This window comes from Somniosus microcephalus, chromosome 7, assembly GCF_052327205.1.
Source record: "Somniosus microcephalus isolate GS21.2 chromosome 7, FLI_Smic_1.0, whole genome shotgun sequence".
Taxonomy (NCBI): Eukaryota; Metazoa; Chordata; class Chondrichthyes; order Squaliformes; family Somniosidae; genus Somniosus; species Somniosus microcephalus.
Genome location: NC_140993.1, coordinates 114,776,146 through 114,799,035, shown reverse-complemented (window position 1 = coordinate 114,799,035; position 22,890 = coordinate 114,776,146). Strand labels below are relative to the sequence as shown.

At 46.7% G+C, this 22,890-nt stretch overlaps 1 protein-coding gene across 1 annotated transcript in view; it reads right to left on the bottom strand.

Moving 5' to 3' along the window:
• The window catches only part of LOC147114852 (putative Polycomb group protein ASXL3), a 440,803-nt gene that overhangs the window by 143,512 nt on the left and 274,401 nt on the right, over positions 1-22,890 (bottom strand). Inside the window, exon 7 of the mRNA XM_085992855.1 lies at positions 22,761-22,889. Within this exon, the coding sequence (XP_085848981.1) occupies positions 22,761-22,889 (129 nt within the window). The remainder of the gene's footprint in view (positions 1-22,760; position 22,890) is intronic.

Below are 22,890 nucleotides of genomic sequence, written 5' to 3'. Positions count from 1 at the left end.
GATCAGTCTGTTGAGTTGGCGGGTGTGTTCTTTGGTCGGATCTGCGGGTAACTGTCTGTAGTGTTCCTGGTTGTCCAGTTGTCGGTATGCTTCTTTGCAATAGTCCATTCTGTTCTGTATGACGATGGCTCCTCCTTTGTCTGCTGGTTTGATGACGATGTTGCGGTTGGTCTCGAGAGTGTGGATGGCATTGCGTTGTGCTCGGGTGACATTCTGGACTGTCTTGTGCATGCAGCTGATGAATCTGGCGTTGATGCATCTCCTGACAGCTTGAGCATACATGTCAAGCTTAGGGCAGCAACCCTCTGGAGGGGTCCAATTTGAATCTTTCTTCTCCGGTTGCTGCACTGCAGATCCCTCTGTCTGCTGTTCCGGATCATTGATTGTCTCATTGGTTTCGCTGCTGACATCTTGGGATTTGTGGAAGAATTCCCGGAGCCACATTCTCCTGATGAATTCCTCTGTGTCTGCCGCGAGACCGATGGGGTCCATTTTGGTGGTGGGGCAGAAATTGAGCCCTCGGCTGAGAACTTCGATTTCGTCTGGTTGAAGGGTGTGGTCGGACAAGTTGACAATGGACTTCCCTGTGGTTTCAACTGTGGTACCGGGGGAGGCTTGGTTGCTGCTGGTGGTGATGCCGAGTTTCTCAAGCTTCCTGTTCTTGGTGTGTATATAGGCAGTGTAGTTCCGTTGCCTCGTCTGTTTGGCGGTGTCTCGTAGCTGGTCTGCTGTGTCCTGAGCATAGGCTGAGAACATGGACTCTATCTTGGTTTCGAGGTTGCGGCGTCTGCTGTAGAGCTGGTGTATGAGATGGTTGAGGAGTGTGCGAGAGGTACGACGGCAGAGTCTCTCAGCGTAGTCTGTGTTGTAGGTCGACTTGAGTGGGTTCGTGATCTGTAGTCCTTTCGGGATCTTGTCTTCTTTCTTGCATCTCTGTAGAAACTTGATGTCTATGTCGATATGTGCGATCTTCTTGGAGATCCTCTCCACTTTGAGCCGGCAGTTTGTGGTGTCGATAGTAGCCATGATGTGGAGATGCCGGTGTTGGACTGGGGTGGACAAATGTGAGAAGTCACACAACACCAGGTTATAGTCTAACAGCTTACCCGAAGATCGGAGGCTGAATGTCCTTGACAGCTGAAGTGTTCCAGTCGGGGAACACTTCAGCAGTCAAGGACATCCAGCCTACGATCTTCAGGTAAGCATTCTCCAAGGCGGCCTTCGAGATACACGACAACGCAAAATCGTCGAGCAGAAACTGATAGCCAGGTTCCGCACTCATGAGGACGGCCTCAACCGGGATCTTGGGTTCATGTCACGCTACATGTAACCCCACCTGACGTAGAGTCATCCAGACTCGAGTCGTCGTTGGCTTGTTCTCTCTACACAGATGCGGCCGGACCTGCTGTGATTTCCAGCAAAAAAAATCCTTTTTTTTTATTGTTCTTTGTTTGTTTTTTGTTTTTCATAAAGACCCCAGCATCTGCAACATTTGACCCCTGGTGACCCCACCTCATTGTTCTTTGATGTAATGTTTTCCTGACTGACCTGTTTGGACACCATCCACACCTTTGATTGCTGTGATTATCTCTCTGCTGAGGTGGGATAAAGGGCAGTTAGAAAGATTACCTGTAATCATCTGGCAGTATTCTCTGACTATATATGCCGTGCCTATATGCATCTCTTCACTTCACCTGACAAAGGAGCAGCACTCCGAAAGCTTGTGATTTCAAATAAAGCGGTTGGACTATAACCTGGTGTTGTGTGACTTCTCACATTTGTCCACCCTAGTCCAACACCGGCATCTCCGCATCATGGTTGCTATCGACACCACAAACTGCCAGCTCAAAGTGGAGAGGATCTCCAAGAAGATTGTTCATATCGACACACACATCAAGTTTCTACAGAGATGCAAGAAAGCAGACAAGATCCCGAAAGGACTACAGATCACGAACCCACTCAAGTCGACCTACAACACAGACTACGCTGAGACACTCTGCCATCGTATCTTTTGCACACTCCTCAACCATCTCGTACACCAGCTCTACAGCAGACGCCGCAACCTCAAAACCAAGATAGAGTCCATGTTCTCAGCCTGTGCTCAGGACACAGCAGACCAGCTACGAGACATCGCCAAACAGACGAGGCAACGGAACTACACTGCCTACATATACACCAAGAACAGGAAGCTTGAGAAACTCGGCATCATCACCAGCAGCAACCAAGCCTCTCCCAGTACCACGGTTGAAACCACAGGGAAGTGAATCGTCAACTTGTCCGACCACACCCTTCAACCAGATGAAATCGAAGTTCTCAGCCGAGGGCTCAATTTCTGCCCCACCACCAAAATGGACCCCATCGGTCTCGCGGCAGACACAGAGGAATTCATCAGGAGAATGAGGCTCCGGGAATTCTTCCACGAATCCCAAGATGTCAGCAGCGAACCCAATGAGACAATCAATGATCCAGAACAGCAGACAGAGGGATCCACAGTGCAGCAACCGAAGAAGAAAGAATCAAATTGGACCCCACCGGAGGGTCGCTGCCCTAAGCTTGACATGTATGCTCAAGCTGTCAGGAGATGCATCAACGCCAGATTCATCAGCTGCACTCACAAGACAGTCCAGAATGTCACCCGAGCACAACGCAACGCCATCCACGCTCTCAAGACCAACCGCAACATTGTCATCAAACCAGTAGACAAAGAAGGAGCCATCGTCATACAGAACAGAACGGACTATTGCAAAGAAGCATACCGACAACTGGACAACCAGGAACACTACAGACAGTTACCCGCAGATCCGACCAAAGAACACACCCGCCAACTCAACAGACTGATCAAGACCTTCGATCCAGACCTTCAAAGCATCCTACGCGCTCTCATCCCACGTCCTCCCCGCGTGGGAGACTTCTACTGCCTCCCAAAGATACACAAAGCCAACACACCCGGACGTCCTATCATATCAGGCAGCGGAACCCTGTGTGAGAACCTCTCTGGATACGTTGAGGGCATCCTGAAACCCATCGTACAGGGAACCCCCAGCTTCTGTCGCGACACTACAGACCTCTTACAGAAATTAAGCACCCATGGACCAGTTGAACCAGGAACACTCCTCGCCAGGATGGACGTCTCGGCACTCTACACCAGTATTCCCCACGATGACGGCATCGCTGCGACAGCCTCAGTACTCAACACCAACAACAGCCAATCTCCAGACGCCATCCTACAACTCATCCGCTTCATCCTTGACCACAATGTCTTCACCTTTGACAACCAGTTCTTTACCCAAACACACGGAACAGCCATGGGGACCAAATTCGCACCCCAATACGCCAACATCTTCATGCACAAGTTCAAGCAAGACTTCTTCGCTGCACAGGACCTCCAACCAACGCTATACACCAGATACACTGACGACATTTTCTTCCTATGGACCCACGGCGAAGAATCACTGAAAAGACTACACAATAACATCAACAAGTTCCATCCCACCATCAAACTCACCATGGACTACTCCTCAGAATCAGTCTCATTCCTGGACACACGAATCTCCATCAAAGACGAACACCTCAGCACTTCACTCTACCGCAAGCCCACGGACAACCTCACGATGCTCCACTTCACCAGCTTTCACCCTAACCACGTTAAAGAAGCCATCCCCTATGGACAAGCCCTGCAAATACACAAGATCTGCTCAGATGAGGAGGAATGCGATGGACACCTACAGACGCTGAAAGGCGCCCTCATAAGAACAGGATATGACGCTCGACTTGTCGATCGACAGTTCCAATGGGCCACAGCGAAAAATCGTATAGACCTCCTCAGAAGACAAACACGGGACACAACCAACAGAGTACCCTTCATCGTCCAGTACTTCCCCGGAGCGGAGAAACTACACCATGTTCTTCGCAGCCTTCAACATGTCATCGATGACGACGAACACTTCGCAAAGGCCATCCCCACGCCACCAGTACTCGCCTTCAAACAGCCGCCTAACCTCAAACAGACCATCATTCGCAGCAAATTACCCAGCTTTCAGGAGAACAGCGACCACGGCACCACACAACCCTGCCACGGCAACCTCTGCAAGACATGCCAGATCATCAACACAGATACCATCATCACATGTGAGGACACCACCCACCAGGTACATGGTACATACTCGTGACTCAGCCAACGTTGTCTACCTCATACGTTGCAGGAAAGGATGCCCCGGAGCATGGTACATCGGCGAGACCATGCGGACACTGCGACAACGAATGAACGGACACCACACAACAATCGCCAGGCAGGAGTGTTCCCTCCCAGTCGGGGAACACTTCAGCAGTCAAGGACATTCAGCCTCCGATCTTCGGGTAAGCATTCTCCAAGGCGGCCTTTGAGACACACAACTCAAAATCGTCAAGCAGAAACTGATAGCCAAGTTCCACATTCATGAGGACGGCCTCAACCGGGATCTTGGGTTCATGTCACGCTACATGTAACCCCACCTGACGTAGAGTCATCCAGACTCGAGTCGTCATTGGCTTGTTCTCTCTACACAGATGCGGCCAGACCTGCTGTGATTTCCAGCAAAAAAAATCCTTTTTTTTTATTGTTCTTTGTTTGTTTTTTGTGTTTCATACAGACCCCAGCATCTGCAACATTTGACCCCTGGTGACCCCACCTCATTGTTCTTTGATGTAATGTTTTCCTGACTGACCTGTTTGGACACCATCCACACCTTTGATTGCTGTGATTATCTCTCTGCCAAGGTGGGATAAAGGGCAGTTAGAAAGATTACCTGTAATCATCTGGCAGTGTTCTCTGACTATATATGCCATGCCTATATGCATCTCTTCACTTCACCTGATGAAGGAGCAGCGCTCTGAAAGCTTGTGATTTCAAATAAATCTGTTGGACTATAACCTGGTGTTGTGTGACTTCTCACATTTGAACACTCAAGAAGCTCCACACCATCCAGGAAAAGCAGCCTGCTTGATTGGCACCCCATCCACCAACTTAAACATTCACTCCTTCCACCACCGACGTACCGTGGCTGCAGTGTGTACCATCTACAAGATGCACTGCAGCAACTTGCCAGCATTTCTTCGGCAGCACCTCCTAAACCCATGACCTCTTCCACCTAGAAGAACAAGGACAACAGGCGCATAGGAACACCACCACCTCCAAATTCCCCTCCAAGTCACACACTATCCTGACTTAGAAGTATATCGCCGATTCTTCATCGTCGCTGGAACTCCCTGCTTAACAGCACTGTGGGATTACCTTCACCACACGGACTGCAGCGGCTCAAGAAGACGGCTCACCACCACCTTCTCAAGGTCAATTAGGGATGGGCAATAAATGCTGGCCTTGCTAGCGAAGCCCACAACCCATAAACAAATTTTTAAAAATATTGAATTGGCTGCTTTCCAGTCCTTTCCACATCCACACTCAATAGAGCCCTGAAATATAATTTCTCGGGCCTTGGCAATTTCCTCCCTCACCTTCCTCAGGAACTGAGGATGCATCTCATGGGGCCCTGGTGTTATGTCTTCCGTTAGCCTAAAAGTATCCATAATTTTACTTTTATCCATCATAATATCACTACTCTCACTCTTAATCCTCTCCAATATCCTTCTCTTTAGTAAAGATCGATGTGAAGTATTTATTAGATTGCTGCGACAAGTGACAGGTGTGACTTTGGAGTTTACAGTTCTCATTTGTAGCAGCATCAGGAAATTTTTTCTTTGTTGCAGGTTTCAATGTGGCAGATTCATTGGATTCTACAGCAGTTCCCCATCTAAGGAATGGCCAAGGACTAGTCGGTGCCTCCACCTCCTCAGATGCACAGACTGCAGCTTTGGTGGCAGATGAGATAGTATCCTGTGTACTGGATTCTAGACTGTGCGGGGCCAGGCTGCAGGCTGCTATCTCTCTGGGGTTTCTGGATCTGATATTAGACGAGCCAGTCCGCTGATCAGTGGGGACACAGATCCAGGGCGCAGCGCAATGGCAGCAGCTGGAGACAACTAATGAAGCTGCCAATTACTCAGGGTTGCAGTGTGAAGGAATAAGCCATATAACCTATTCAGGAAAAATACCCCATTCTATGAAAGAATTCTGGCCATTTTAAAACATGACAAACTGGGTCTGGAAATCTAGAAACCTAACTATGAAAAAGCTGTGTTAGCATTCAGGCTATTGAGATAAGATAGTTGTTGACACTGAATCAATAACCTTATTGAAACAGAAGGTTAAAGGCTCCTGACAGGCTGACCTTTCAGAACAAGACAATGGTTCACCCTGGTTAAGGTGTTCTAATTTACACTTCGTAAAGAAGCACATAAAAGTAAGAAACATCTGCCTTCGTAAAAATGACATCAAGTAAAACGCACCTGCCGTTACACCGTTTTTTATGGTAAACTTAGAAAACCTAGAGAAGAGACATAATTCGCTCCCAGGGGTCAGTTCACCCATTTAAATATTATAATGAGGCTGGCGTGCCTCAGATTTAAGTAGCATTACAAATTTAACAATGGCTGGTTGGGTTTCACAGGCCTCGGGGAACCTGCCAGCTAAAGTAAGGCGAGGACTGCTGGATCAGGAGGTAAATGCCTTTACACTTACCTCCTGGATCCAGCATCCTTACCTCATCCACCCCTCGCGATCAGAGACTCCACACGAGGCCTCCAATTCCCCCCCATGAGGCCTCCGATTGCCTTTCCGGACTTCGCCCCCCCAATGTGCTCTCCCTCGCCCCTGAAGCTCCGGACCTTATGCTTCCCTCCCTCCCCACCAATCCTCATCCGGCCTCCGACCCAATCCCTCCCTCCCTCTTCTCTGTGGCCTGCGGGAAACCCATTCTCCCCGCTTTCCCGACTGCTTCTTAGCCCCCATGCTCCCAACCAGCCTCACGATTAAAATTCCGGCCAATGCGAGGAAAGAGTAGGTTGGCTTATGGTCACTTTGGACGTTGTTGTATTAAAGGAGAATGTGCACTTATATTGTGCTTTGTTATTCATGGAGATTATAGTCCCTGCCTAAACCTGTCTGCCTCACTACCTCTCTTTCCTTCTTTAAGATGCTCCTTAAAACCTACCTCTTTGACCAAGCTTTTGGTCACCTGCCCTAATTTATCCTTATGTGGATCGGTGTCAAATTTTTTGTCTTATAATACTCCTGTGCCGCGCCTTGGGATGTTTTACTACGTTAAAGGCGCTATATAAATACAAGTTGTCGTTGAAAGAGTGCACACATTTTGTACTGACATATTCAAGCAGCTGATTGTTATTGGCATGTTGGGCCAAAGGAGTCTGATATGTTGTGATGTTCTAGGATAGGCACTGGACTGAAGGATTTGTCCTTTATTTGAAAGTGGGGAAGAAGCTGTTAAGGTAGTGGCGACAGAGGTTGACTGATGCTGTCTTGCTGTGATGCCAGAAGAGATTAAGTTCCCAGCTCTGTGAAAAAGTCCATCAGTCACCTGACGAATGTATGTCCAAATCAGTACCCTGGGTGAGATTACACGGATCCCCTGTGGCTGCCGTAGATTGCCAGCTGCCATAAAAGTTGAGTGTGGTTGTGACCGTCATAGCCAAAGGCAGAGCAGTCAGCAGTTCTGTGGTTTAAATATCCCTCGATTCCACCACTCTCAGCTGATCCTGGCAACAGCTGTGCTGTAAATTTTCATTTACAACTTACTCTTAGTGCATTGTGAGCATAAATGCAACAAATTCGGGGCTGCAGCACCACTGGGGGACTTGGTGGGTGGATAGTGGAAAATTGCATTAGGAAATTCAGATGCTTAATTTTAAGAGTGTAAAACTAGTGTAAATGGCTTCCTGTCCAATTTACAGGCCCAATTTAGAGTCTGTAAATCGGAGAGGAAGCCATTTCGACTGGTTTTAGGCCCCATAAACGAGATGGGATTTCAGGGCCAGAATGAACTTGGGCCAATTTTAAGGAGAATGACTGGGAGTGAGAGAACTAGAAATATAGAAAAATAGAAGCAGGAGTAGGCCATTCGGCCCTTTGAGCCAGCTCCGCCATTCAATATGATCATTGTAGTGTATGTACCCGTCTATCTTTAAGGGAACTATTGAATGTAACCGTTCACCTTTAAGGGAACTACTTTAGGTGTGGCACTATTTGTTTGGCTTCTGTATACTGTAATACCGATAGTGACCACACCAGTATATAAGTGTTGTGGCATGATTGCTGGGGCAGATTCGCCCAGACCTTCGAATAGTAAAGACCTGTTTGTTGTTATTTCTGAAGTCTGTGTATTTATTAACTGCACAACCCACAGACTTTACAGTGGCGACGAGTCCGATCGTACCCTGCGGCAAGATTACCAAAGCAAGAAGAGCGTCGAAGAGAGGCAACCGCCCTCGTCGTGCTGCTGGAAGAAAACACGAGGCTGCAGCAGGAGAAAGGTGGAAGACTTTAGCAACAAAAGCTTCCGTCTGCAACAGGCACTGACTACACTTCTACCACGGTACAGAGTGAGCCGATCAGCAGGGAACAAGGCGGCCGAAGAGACTGTGAGTAGGGGAAGGTGTAGAGAATATCCGGAGGATAAGGGCAGAGCACTCGACCTCGGTCGAGGGGGAGCTGAGCCGGTCAAAAGTCGGGTCCAACGGCGTCGGGTGACAGCCGGACCGCGATCGGCGGGAAAAATCCGGGCAGCGACCGCAGCCACGAAGCACTGAGCCTGCGAGTAGGCGCGGGAAGAGAAACCCAGCCGCAGCCGGGGAGGGAAACACCGGTCTGCGAGAGGGCTGGGGAGGCGAACGGGAACCGTGCGGGTGAGAGCCGGGTGCGGAGAGAGAGAGACTGCGAGGAGCCAGTCCAGCGGCTGAGCTGTTCTCCACCAACGGGGTACTCAGAGCCGGCAAAACCGAACGTGCGGGAGTGGGTGAGAGACACAGCCGAAAACGGGGTGAGAGACTGCGCGAGAGCCAGTCCAGCGGCTGAACTGTTCTCCAACAACGGGGTACCCAGGGCCGGTAGCACCGAACGTGCGGGTGAGAGAGCGACAGAGCCGGGTACGGAGAGAGAGACTGCGCGAGAGCCAGTCCAGCGGCTGAACTGTCCTCCGTTAACGGGGTGTACCCAGCGCCGGTTGGGCCGTGCGGGCGGGAGGAAAAGACATAGCCGAGTAAGGGGAGCTGTGCGGAAGCCAGCCAGCGGCTGAACCTGTCCGCTGTGGGGGAAGCGTACCCCTTCCACCGGGAAGAAACGCGGGAAGCCGCCATTAGGTGGAGAAGACGCCAGAAGCGGGAAACCGCCATTGAAGTGGGCGGGGCGAGAAAGGAAGAGCGGGAAACCGCCATTTTCGCGGGAAAACCGCCATCTTGATTGACATACCGCCATTGAAGTGGGCGGGGAGAGAAGGAAAGAGCGGGAAACCGCCGATTTCGCGGGAAAACCGCCATCTTAGAAACAAACAAATAAATAAGAATACTTAAAGAAATACTGGTGCTGCTCCCAAGGGAAGAAAAATGCCTAAGCGACGGAATATTAACGACTTTAATTCTGAAATAGAAGACTGGGCCACGTACGTGGAACGCATAGAGATCTGTTGCGAAGCCAACAAAATAGAGGAAGACGACAAGGCGATAAAATTGCTAAACTCGATGGGGGCAAAAACATACGGGCTCTTGAAGCATCTAATAGCACCAAATAAACCAGCGGATCAGACCTTCGAAGAGATTGTGGCTGTGCTGAAGGACCACTTGAACCCCACACCGCTGATGCTGGCTGAACGATTCAAATTCTACGCAAGAACGCAGAAGAAAGACGAAAGCAATGCGGAATACTTGGTCGAACTGCGTAGGCTAGCGAAGTACTGCCAGTTCGGAGGGAATCTGACAGAAGCGCTGCGGGACAAGTTCGTATGCGGATCGTCCAAAGAAGGGACGCAGAAGCGACTACTGGAAGAGAACGACCTCACACTGGACAGGGCTGTCCTTATAGCTGCATCGCACAAAGCCGCAGCGAAAGGAACGGCGGAAATGCAACTAAAGGCGGCGGCACTCGGGGTGGACCAAATTACTTCAAGCACAACAAAATGCTACCGTTGTGGGAAGACAACGCATGACCAGAATCAATGCTGGTTTAAGAACCAAGAGTGTAGGAAGTGTGGCAAACTGGGTCACATCGCGAAGGTATGCCGATCCGGGAAAAAGACCAATAATCAAAGGAAGCCACCACCAGAAAAGTACAACAAGGTACACAAGGTGGCTGAGAAGAGTTCAGACGAACAGAATTCAGACTCAGACCCAAACAACCAGGAGCTGGGTAGTCTGAGAATCCACAATGTGGGTAAAGCAACGGATCTACAGGCCATCTGGGTCATACTAAAAATAGCTGGAGTCCAAGTAAGAATGGAGCTGGACACTGGATCAGCTCTATCAGTCATCAACCGAAGGGACTACCACCGGCTATTCTCTCACATACCTTTAAGAAATACCAAGTTCGTATTACAGACATACACGGGGCATAACGTATACCCCGTGGGGAAAATAAGAGTCAAGGTGAGAGATAGGGGTAAAGAACACCCAAGAATGAACTTGTACGTATTATCTGAGGGAGGACCACCACTTCTAGGACGGGAGTGGATTAAGAAAATAGACATGGAATGGCATTACCTAAAAGCCATAGTGAGGGAGGACTCGGTGCAAGCTATTAGCTCAGATTCTGAAATGGATGATGATAAGACCAAGTCGGAAATGGAAGACAAGGCTAAAAGGGACTTGCCGACGATGGGAAAGAAAACGAAGACATGCAGAAGGACTTATGGTACCAAGAAGAATAAAGCTGCAGAGCAGAACTCCAGGTTGACAGAGAATTCTGAGCCTGTTCAAGCAAAGGATTCATCCATGACGGAAGAACACCGAGCTCGGACGCAAACTTATGTCAAAGTACGACAACAATTAGAACAGTTGAGTGACCGTCTCGTACAGGAGATGAAAAATATGGAAAAGTTCTGGGACACCGAATGGGGGAACCTGGAAAGGCTACAGAGACAGCTAGCTCAAGCAGAGAGCGACCATAGAGCCATCATGGTCAAATACCAATCACATTCCCCTGATGCTGTTCAGGAACTAGAATATGTACAGAATGAACCAAAGGAAGAGGAATCTTCAGGGAGCCAGGATTTTATTCCAGTTCTTCTCTACGACTCCTTACAAGCAGAGTGTGAGAAGTTGAAAGAACAGTATGAACAGGCCCAGGCTACAATTCAGAAGGGGGTTAACTCGGCAGCCTCCGAAAAGCTAGTTTCAGTAGAAGCATATGAACAACTAAAGGTTGAACATGAGCAAGAAGTCCAAAGGCTGCAGGAAATTCTTGATGAACTCAAGGCCAAGACAGACTCATCGATAGAAGCTCCATCCATAGATGAGCAATTAGAGGTGAAAATCATGGCAGAGCATGAAAGACAGGATGTCCAAGAACTTATAAAAACATTGAAGGACACCCAAGACAAGTATGAGGCGGCAATGACCGAGGTGCAACAATTTGAAGAACAGATTCAACTGGGAATCCTTTCAGTGGAAGAACAGGACACTGTAAGAATGGTCCCTGAACATGAACTAGAGAGCATCAGGGCGCAACTTTGCCGAGCGCTGAAAGCCAAAGTTCAAGAGGAACGTAAGGTGGAAGTATTGGAGAAAGAGGTGGATGAAATGGAGAAGACTCTGATCCACCGTGTTCCCAGGGAAGAGTTAACGGTCGGCCAACTCCTTCATATGCTGAAGGACAAGACTCGGCAAGGGGAACAATCTGAACACGAGCTTCAATCTTCAGGGGGAACGAGTTCGGAGCTCTCAAAAGTCACGGAGATAGCTGAGGTGGCAACATAAATTTTACAAGGATGCCAAAAGTACATTGAATCACGTCAAGGTGAACAGAAGAATGTGGAAACCGTTATTTCAGTAGAAGTGTTAAATAGCCTGATAACGCAATTACCGATGGAAAGGAAGGTATTGAACTCACAAATGAGGTCCGTCGTGAAGGAATGGCAGATAACCCAGGAAGAGCGGGATGAATATGAATGCATGAAGAAGGCTTTTCAAGAAAGATGTTTAGGGAAGGAACCACCGTCAGCTAACGTCCAGACGGGTGAGGAGGAAGAAGAAGTCTCTCTCGCTGGCCTAACTCAGGACGAACCTGAATATTACCATGACCTGTTGAGTGACACTGAATATTACGAGGATGTGGTCTGCCCAGCTTGTGATGAAAACTCTCCAAGTGCTGAAATCCGGATGAAGCACTTAAGGTCTAAGGAACATAGAGAGTTGGTGGTGCTACAGCTGGCAGCCGAGAAAGGAGCTCCGAGAGTTCCAAAAAGGCAGAAAAGAAAAAGAAGAAGCAGAAGATAATAACTGTCTAAAATATTAGCACTTCTACCATTCCAGGCGGGACATTACGAAAGGAGCTAAATTAGTTGAAAAACTGGAAAATGTCAAGACAGCCAGTTGGTTGTAAAAGTCCGCACTGCTGGTTCAACAGGACGAAAGTTCAAGCTGTTACGTCAAGAAAAAGGCTATGGAGGAGTCACGCTAGCCAGGTGAACCGGCTACACCAAAGAAATGTTGTTCGGAACGAGTCAAGATCAGAGACTGAATCTATGAACTGTTTCCGCAGAGACTGAACCTGTGAACTGTTTCCACCGAGATTATATTTGTAAATTGTTTTATATGACATTGACTCCACCGAGATTATATCTGTAATTTGTTTTATAGAAATTTGAAGATATGTATGTTTAACGGGGACTCTGTAAGTAATAAGCTAAAAAGGGAGGATTGTAGTGTATGTACCCGTCTATCTTTAAGGGAACTATTGAATGTAACCGTTCACCTTTAAGGGAACTACTTTAGGTGTGGCACTATTTGTTTGGCTTCTGTATACTGTAATACCGATAGTGACCACACCAGTATATAAGTGTTGTGGCATGATTGCTGGGGCAGATTCGCCCGGACCTTCGAATAGTAAAGACCTGTTTGTTGTTATTTCTGAAGACTGTGTATTTATTAACTGCACAACCCACAGACTTTACAATCATGGCTGTCTATCTCAATACCATATTCCCGCTCTCTCCTCATACCCCTTGATGTCTTTTGTGTCTAGAAATCTATCTATATCCTTCTTAAATATATTCAGTGACTTGGCCTCCATGGCCTTCTGTGGTAGAGAATTCCACAGGTTCACCATCCTCTGAGTGAAGAAATTTCTCCCCATCTCAGTCTTAAATGTCCTACGCCGTATCCTGAGATTTTGACCCCTCGTTCTAGACCCCCCAGCCAGGGGAAACATCCTCCCTGCATCCAGTCTGTCTAGCCCTGTCAAAATTTTATACATTTCAATGAGGTTCCCTCTCATTCTTCTAAACTCCAGTGAATACAGGCCTAGTCGACCCAATCTCTCCTCATACGACAGCCCTGCCATCCCAGGAATCAGTCTGGTGAACCTTCGCTGCACTCCCTCTATGGCAAGTATATCCTTTCTTAGGTAAGGAGACCAAAACTGCACAAAGTACTTCAGGTGTGGTCTCACCAAGGCCCTGTATAACTGTAGTAAAACATCCTTGCTCCTGTACTCAAATCCTCTTGCAATGAAGGCCAACATACCATTTGCCTTCCTAACTGCTTGCTGCATCTGCATGTTTGCTTTCAGTGACTGGTGTACAAGGACACCCAGATCCCTCTGTACATCCACATTTCCCAATCTATCACCATTTAAATAATACTCTGCCTTTCTGTTTTTCCCACTGAGGTGGATAACTTCACATTTATCCACGTTATACTGCATCTGCCATGTATTTGCTTACTCACTCAACCTGTCTAAATCGCCTTGAAACCTCTTTGCATCCTCTTCACAACTCACAATCCCACCTAGTTTTTTGTCGTCAGCAAACTTGGAAATATTACATTTGGTTCCCTCATCCAAATCATTGATATATATTGTGAATAGCTGGGGCCCAAGCACTGATCCCTGTGGTATCCCACTAGTCACTGCCTGCCACCCCGAAAAAGACCCATTTATCCTACTCTCTGTTTCCTGTCTGTTAACCAATTTTCAATCCATGCCAGTATATTACCCCCAATCCCAAGTGCTTTAATTTTGTACACTAACCTCTTATGTGGGACTTTATCATAGGCCTTCTGAAAATCGAAATACATCACATTCACTGGTACTCACTTATCTATTCTACCAGTTACATCCTCAAAAAACTCCAGTAGGTTTGTCAAACACGATTTCCCTTTCATAAATCCATGTTGACTTTGTCTAATCCCGTTGATATTTTCTAAGTGTCCTGTTATCACATCCTTTATAATAGACTCTAGCATTTTCCCTACTACTGATGTTAGGCTAACCGGTCTGTAGTTCCCAGTTTTCTCTCTCCCTCCTTTTTTAAATAGTGGGGTTACATTTGCCACCCTCCAATCTGCAGGAACTGTTCCATAATCTATAGAATTTTGGAAGGTGACAACCAATGCATCCACTATTTCCATGGCTGCCTCTTTTAGTACACTGGGATGCAGATTATCAGGCCCTGGGGATTTATTGGCTTTCAGTCCCATTAATTTCTCCAGCACTATTTTTTAAATTAATACTATATTCCTTTAATTCCTCCTTCTCACGAGACCCTTGGTTCCCAAGCATTTGCGGGAAGTTATTTGTGTCCTCCTCCGTGAAGACAGAACCAAAGTATTTGTTTAATTGCTCTGCCATTTCCTTGTTCCCCAATATAAATTCTCCCATTTCTGACTGTAAGGGACCTACATTTGTTTTCACTAATCTTTTTCTTTTTACATACTTGTAGAAGCTTTTACAATCCGCTTTTATGTTCCTTGCAAGTTTACTCTCATACTCTATTTTTCCCCTCTTAATCAATCTCTTGGTCCTTTTTTGCTGAACTCTAAACTGCTTCCTACTTTTTCTGGCAACTTTATATGACTCCTCTTTGGATCTAATATTATCCTTAATTTGTTTTGTTAGCCATGGTTGGGCCGCTTTTCCTTTTGTGTTTTTGCGCCAGAAAGGAATGTATAACTGTTGCAATTCATGCATTCATTCCTTAAATGTTAGCCATTGCCTATCCACCATCATGCCTTTTAATGAAGCTCCCCAATCTATCACAGCCAACTCACTCCTCATACCTTTGTAGTTTCCTTTGTTTAGATTTAGGACCCTAGTTTTGGATTGGACTTCTTCACTTTCCATCTTAATGAAGAATTCTATCATGTTATGGTAACTCTTCCCTAAAGGACACCGCACAAGATTTTTAATGAACCCCTTCGCATTGCACAATTTCCAATCTAGGATAGCCTGTTCCCTAGTTGTCTCCTCAATGTACTGGTTTAAAAAACCATCTTGTACACACTCCAGGAATTCATCCTCCACAGTATTATTGCTAATTTGGTTTGGTTAGTCTATATGTAGATTAAAGTCACCCATGATTACTGTAGTACCCTTGTTACATACATCTCTAATCTCTAATGATGCCATCCCCTACATTACTACTACTGTTTGGAGGCCTATAGACAACTCCGACCAGTGTTTTCAGCCCCTTGGTGCTTCTTAGCTCCACCCAAACTGATTGTACATCATGATTTTCTGAGCCAATATCCTTTCTCACTATTGCTCTGATTTCATCCTTTACTAACAACGCCACCGCACCTCCTTTTCCTTTTTGCCTGTCCTTCCTAGATATCGAATATCCTTGGATATTCAGCTCCCAGCCTTGGTCACCCTGCAGCCATGTCTCCGTAATCACAATTATATAGTATCCGTTTACAACTATTTGTGCTGTTAATTCGTCTACCTTATTACGAATGCTTCGTGCATTCAGATACAGTGCCTTTAGATTTGTCTTTTTAACATTTTTAGACATCTTAACATTTTTTTGTCTTATTACCATTTTTTCTTACCCGGACCCCATTTGTTAGTGCACACTTTTGTTTGTACGCTCTGTCCCTTCCTGACACAATTGGTTATCCTTACCCCAATCACTTTCCTACACTGCTTCCTTGTCTTTTCTTTTTAGCATTCTAGATTTCTCTCCACTGGGACCCTCTCCCCCCTTATTTAGTTTAAAGCCCCATCTACCTCCTTAGTTATTTGATTCACTAGAACTCTGGTCCCAGCATGGTTCAGGTGTAGTCCATCCCAACGGAACAGTTCTTTCTTTCCCCAGTACTGGTGCCAGTGCCAGTGGGTTGAGTGTGGAGCCATATCCCTCTGAACTTACTCCTGCCCTATGATTCTATAACTTATTTTTGATTGGATAAAATTGGATATCTCTCAGAAAATTTCTGAGCACTGGCATAGCCACAGCTCGCACATACTACAGCTGTCTATGTGTGGGTGTCTGAATTTTTAAAAAATCCTTAAGCATTTTGTTAAAATTAGACCACCTTTTGTAGTCGATGCTGGCTATCTTGCACAAACTGTAAAACACCTGTCCATCAAATGAGGTTAGAAACAGTCTGGCTGGAATTTTCACTTTAAAGTCAGGGTGGGTGCATGCAGGCCGCGTAGCAGGTCACCATCCATAAGTTTTCAACAGCACGTTCTGCACTGCGTGTTTAACTGAATTGGGTCAATTGAAACAACAATGCTGATTTCCCGGCCAATTAAATGGAGCATGTCTAATGATATCACCGATGACTTGCTTTCAGCTCAGCTATTTAAAGGAGCCTTACACACATCACAGTTGAAGGTTGTTGGAGGAGGAATATAGGTGGTTGGGAGAGGTGGCTATTATATATCGAAGACTTTTGTGTGGGTGCAAGCAAGAAAGGAGTTACAGTGCCAGAAGGCTGCACCCAGGTTTTCGGATTCCTCCCACATGTGGTGTTAGAGTGGGGGCTCTGCTCAAAGCACTTCCACTTCTCCCTCATTGCCTCTCCACCAGTCAGAGCACCACATGCTGCCTCGGATCCCGATGGTCGAGTCTGCCCCTGCACAGTTGCAGGAGAAGCAGTCTTTGGTGGGGCCCTCACAGGCTCCAAAACCCAGAGGACATCCGCCAAAAGTGTCTAAGCAGTCACAGCAGGGAAGTGAGCAGCCTGCCTCTACCTCTGCTGAAGTCACAGGAGATGCACCTCGTAGAAGCACTCGGAAAAGAAAAGTGCCACAATTGTAGATGCACAAGGGTATGTACATGGGTGTTTGCCAAAATGTTACTGTTAAGTTTCAGTTCTATTTATGATGCACATAAACTTATTTCTTTGCACCACTTTCCCATCTTGTCCATTTTGCCTGATACCTGGGAAGTGGCCTTGTCAGTTGAAGTGTATGGTGAGGCATTACTTAACCTCGAGCAATGTGTGTATGTGTGACAGGAATGGTTTGGTCATTTCAGGACTCCTTTGTGGTGTTGGTGGGTGCGGGGGGTGGCGAGGAGTTGGTACATCATCTGGGAGTCAGATAGGTGCACTAGTGCAAATGAACTAAATCGTGCCATTATGAGTCCATCCCGGGCCTCTTGGCAGCAATGTGCAGCGCTGCTGGTGGCATCTCCACCTCAGGTTCCTCCTCCTCATGTTCCACCCCTCATGTTCCACCTGCTCCTCCTCCTCTTCTGAAGAGGCTGTGCGCTCTGCACCTTGCTCCTCCTGCAGCTCCAATCCTCACTGCTGCGCTAGGTTGTGCAGCGCGCAGAATACGCTGATCATTCTGGAGACCCTGGCTGGTGCATACTGAAGGGATCCTCCAGATCTGTCAAGGCATCTGAAGCGCATCTTCAGCATGCTGATTGCTTGCTCCATCACACATCTGGTCATCATATGGCTTTCATTATAGCGCAACTTGGCCTCCTCAAGGGTGTCATCAGCCACATCTTCAGTGGATAGCCCTTGTGTCCAAGCAGCCAGCAAGTCAGTTCAGAGGTGGGAAGAGCTGAGGGAGGGTGGACTGGTGCAGGATGAATGAGTCGTGACAGCTCCCTAGGAATCTGGCACACACATGCATGTTGATCTTTTTGTGTTTGCAGACAAGCTGCACATTGAGGGAGTGGAAGTCCTTGCCATTCACGAACTCTCCTGTGTGATGTGGGCATGTCTTGATGACCACATGTGTGCAGTCGATGACGCCCTATACCTGTGGGAAGCCAGGCATAGCCACAAAGCTGAGCGCACACTCAGTAACACTGGCTTCATCAGTGGCAAATTGTACACAAGTGGCTGACTTGTGAAACATGGCATCAGTCACTTGGGTGATGCATTTGTGGGCGGCCGACTGTGAGATCCTGCAAATGTCTGCTGCAGATCCTTGGAAGGAGCCTGAAGCGAAGAAGTTGAGGGCTGTGGTGACTTTGATAGCCACTGGTAAGGCATGTCCACCAGGTCCTCTGGGCAGCAGGTCTTATTCAAGCAAGTTACAATTGTCTGCCATGACCTGGCGCAATAGCCTGAGCCTCCTGAAGCACTGCTGTTCAGTCATGTCCAGGATGCTCATCCTCTGCCTGTATACCCTGTGTTGGGGGTGTCGCCTCCGGCTCGATGCACCCTCTCTGCTGTGGAGCATCAGGTCGGTGAGGATAAGGATGCTGGTGTTGTTGCTGCTGCTGCTGGTGTGGCTGGTGTTGTTGGTGCTGGGGCTCATCTTGGTCCGAATCTGAGGTCCAAGGCGAAACAGCATAAGTGGCACCCATGCTGATCTGATTGATGCCAGGTAAAGTGGAGATCAGAGGCACAATCCTCCAATGCAGTGAGTGACTAGCAATGTGGTGAGAGGGGCTTCCGAGGTTGCAGAAATTACCTGCAAACTCCTGAAAGCAAAATCTCTGTGCAAAATCGTGTCAGCAAGAACCTTTCCCTTAGGCATTGAAGCAGGTGTAAGGTGTGTGTATTTATGTGCTTTTTCCAACTGTCACTTAATGAACTAGCACAATGGCCACTGAGCTCTTGCCTTATCTTCATAGACAAGCTTCATGAAGTCCGTGAATCCCGTGCACAAGCCTTTTATGTGTTTCTCAACGAGCTGTTAACTACTTCATAGAAACATCGAAGGTAGGACTAGGTGTAGGCCATTCGACCCCTCGAGCCTGCTCCGCCATTAAATGAGATCATGGCTGATCATCCAAATTCGGTACCCTGTCCCTGCCTTCTCCCCATATCCCTTGATCCTTTTAGCCTTAAGAAATATATCCAACTCCTTCTTGAATATATTTAATGAATTGGCCTCCACTGTCTTCTGTGGTAGAGAATTCCACAGGTTCACCACTCTCTGGGTGAAGAAATTCCTCCTCATCTCTGTCCTAAATGGCTTACCCCTTATCCTTAGACTGTGACCCCTGGTTCTGGACTCCCCGGCCATCGGGAACATCCTTCCTGCATCCAGTCTGTCCAGTCCTATTAGAATTTTATAAGTTTCAATGAGATCACCTCTCATTCTTCTAAACTCCAGCGAGTACAAGCCCAATCGACCCAATCTCTCCTCATACATCATTCCTGCCATCCCAGCTATCAGTCTGGTGAATCTTCGCTGCACTCCCTCCATGGCAAGAACATCCTTCCTCAGATAAGGCGACCAAAACTGCACACAATACTCAAGGTGTGGTCTCACCAAGGCCCTGTGCAACTGCAGCAAGACATCCTTGTTCTTCCCTTTCGCTACGAAGGCCAACATACCATTTGCCTTCTTAACCACCTGCTGCACCTGCATGCTTACCTTCAGCGACTGGTGCACAACAACACCCAGGTCTCATTGCACTTCCCCTTCTCCCAATCTATTGCCGGTCAGATAATAATCTGCCTTCCTGTTTTTGCCAGCTAAGTGGATAACCTCGCATTTATCCACATTATACTGCATCTGCCATGTTTCTGCCCAATCACCCAACCTGTCCAAATCATACTGGAATTTCTCGGCATCCTCCTCACAGCACACACGCCCACCCAGCTTTGTGTCGTCTGCAAACTTGGAGATTTTACATCTAGTTCCCTCGTCTAGATCATTTATATATATTGTGAATAGCTGGGGTCCTAGGACCGATCCCTGTGGTACCCCACTAGTCACTGCCTGCCACTCGGAAAAAGAGCCGTTTATTCCAACTCTTCCTGTCTGCCAACCAATTCTTTATCCAAGTCAGTACCTTGCCCCCAATCCCATGTGCCTTAACTTTACACGCTAATCTCTTATGCGGCACCTTATCGAAAGCCTTCTGAAAGTCCAAATACACCACATCCACTGGTTCTCCCTTATCTATTCTACCAGTTACATCCTCAAAAAATTCCAGTAGATTAGTCAAGCACGATTTACCTTTTGTAAATCCATGTTGACTTTGTCCGATCCTGTCACTGTTTTCCAAGTGCCCTGCTATTACATCTTTTATAATGGACTCTAGCATTTTCCCCACTACCGATGTCAGGCTTACCGGTCTATAATTCCCCATTTTCTCTCTACCACCTTTTTTGAATAGTGGGGTAACATTAGCTACCCTCCAATCCATGGGTACTGTTCCAGAGTCTATCAAATTTTGGAAGATGACCAGCAATGCATCTACTATTTCTAGGGCCACTTCCTTAAGTACCCTAGGATGTAGGTTATCAGGCCCTGGGGATTTATTGGCCTTCAATCCCGTCAATTTCCCTAACACCATTTCCCTACAGATACTGATTTCTTTCAGTTCCTCCCTCTCATTAGACCCTATGTTCCCCGACATCTCTGGGAGGTTATTTGTGTCCTCCTTTGTGAAGACAGAACCAAAGTATGTATTTAATTGGTCTGCCATTTCTTTGTTCCCCATTATAAATTCCCCTGATTCTGACTGCAAGGGACCTACACTTGACTTCACCAACCTTTTTCCCTTCACATATCTATAAAAGCTTTTACAGTCAGTTTTTATGTTCCCTGCGAGCTTACTCTCATACTCTATGAGGTCGCCCTCCTCTCCCGAGCGGGTCCGTGGCAGGCTTCGAAACGCACCCCTGTTAAATGCGGAAGTTGGCAGGTTGAAGGCAGGTTCCTGACGCGCTGTCAATTTCAGCACTTTTAACTGCCGACCCGCTCCCAAACCCGCACTCTCTGCAATGTGAAAATTTTGGCCTATTAGTCAATTGCTGCTTTCTAAAATCTGATTCTTACAAAATTCTGCTCCTCTTGCATTACACAGTACTCCAAACTGTGTTTGGAAGGTATTTAAAAACAGGCAGTCACATGAGGGTCCTCTGTCAGTAGGAAGTAACTATTGATTATTTGTTATCAAAGTGAGATAACAGTAGAGAGAGACAATCCAGTAGCAGGTGAAGGTATGGGGAAATGGGACTGCCTTTCTATGTAGTCTACAATTTTAGTGAATTCAAAACATTTAGCCCAAAAATTCCACTCTTTCTAGGGGTGGCTTTCAGGCATTTGGGAAAGTGGAGGGAACCCAGGTTGGAGAGGAATCTATCTTCACCAGATTTTGGCCCCATTGATGCAGCCATGGAAAATTTTAATGGAGGGGCAGCAGGCATTTCTTCAGCCTGTGCCTCCCTCCATCCCAACTTTCAGTTTGGTTGTGTGTCGGGGCATTCCTAGGCTCACCTGGAAATCTCACCAGATGTACCACCGTAACTCTCAGCAGTACCGAAAGCTGGGGAAAGCAGGCATTGGTGCAGTTTTGGGCTGTAAGTGGGCTCCACCAAGAAGAAATTAAACAGCAATGAATCCCAGAGGATTGATTCTGGGCCAACCAGTGAGGGAGCAACATCAAATACTTCTAAATACGCATCCAGTCTTCAACCAAAGCCAGCATGTGGGTCATCTTTTACCCACTTTAGTGAGAAAGTACCACTGTGGGATTCTATTGCTATTTGGAGAATAAGGATACTCCAAGCTTATAGCTTCATTTTGTGCTTATAACAGCAGTATCATGAAAGAATACCATGGTGTAATTTCAAGGCCTTTGTGACGAAGATAATGGACTGGAATTTGCTGTGAAAATGACAGTGAGGCTAATGGCGCTCACTGTTATTTATGTGCAAGTTGGACAGAAACTTCTGCCTAGCACACATGCACAGTTAAATGTAAAATCTGGAAGTTGCTGCCTGAGATGCGCTGCCCCTCTGCAAGCTGTGCGAAAATGACATCTCGCTGTATTGCTCCCTATTCAAATGTATTCAATGGCGTGACGTTTCTGTACTGACATCGTAGATACGGATTAAACTCGCCACAAAAACTTGTCCATTCCAGTCTAAGTACCCTTTTTAATGGCGTGGTAAGTCTTAATTACTGCCAAATAACCTCTCTGGTATTGAAAATTATCTTTTACAAATGTGGAGTCTCATTACTTCAGCTTTTAATTATTGTTGGAGATTTTTTTTAAATTTAATTTTTAAAAACTTTTTCTTTCTGTCTCTTTTATTTCTCTCGCTTAATTCAATTTTTCTTTCCTTCTTTTAATTTCACTTTCTGTATCTGATTTGATATTGAACTCACTATTCTATCTTACACTTCCTGGTTCAAACTCTGCGCTGCTCATTAATGATTCTTCAATCAAAATGGTTAAGGACATACACAGTTGCTTTCCCTGTTCACACAGGTCCCAGATGCCCTGTAGAGGGCGTAGCACTCTTTGGATGACAATAACTTGCCGTGCAAAAACCCACAGAAAGTCTATGGGCAAGTGTAAGTCGAACAAATGCTCACAGCAAAATCCATCCCAATGTCTTTTTAACTAAATAAAGGGGTGGTTTGAGTTTTGGTTTGATGTCCTATAGCTGACAGATCTGAATAACAATGAATAAAACTGCCATGGCCTGAAGGCTTTTGTGAAACATACCTGAGCAGGATCTTTTCAGTCTTTTCAGGTGCTGATCTGTTGTTTTAACAAGACTTGGTGAGGATCTCGGCCCTTCTTTTAATTCTTTTTCAGAACCATTCAACTCCCCAATATTGTTTGATTCAAGTCC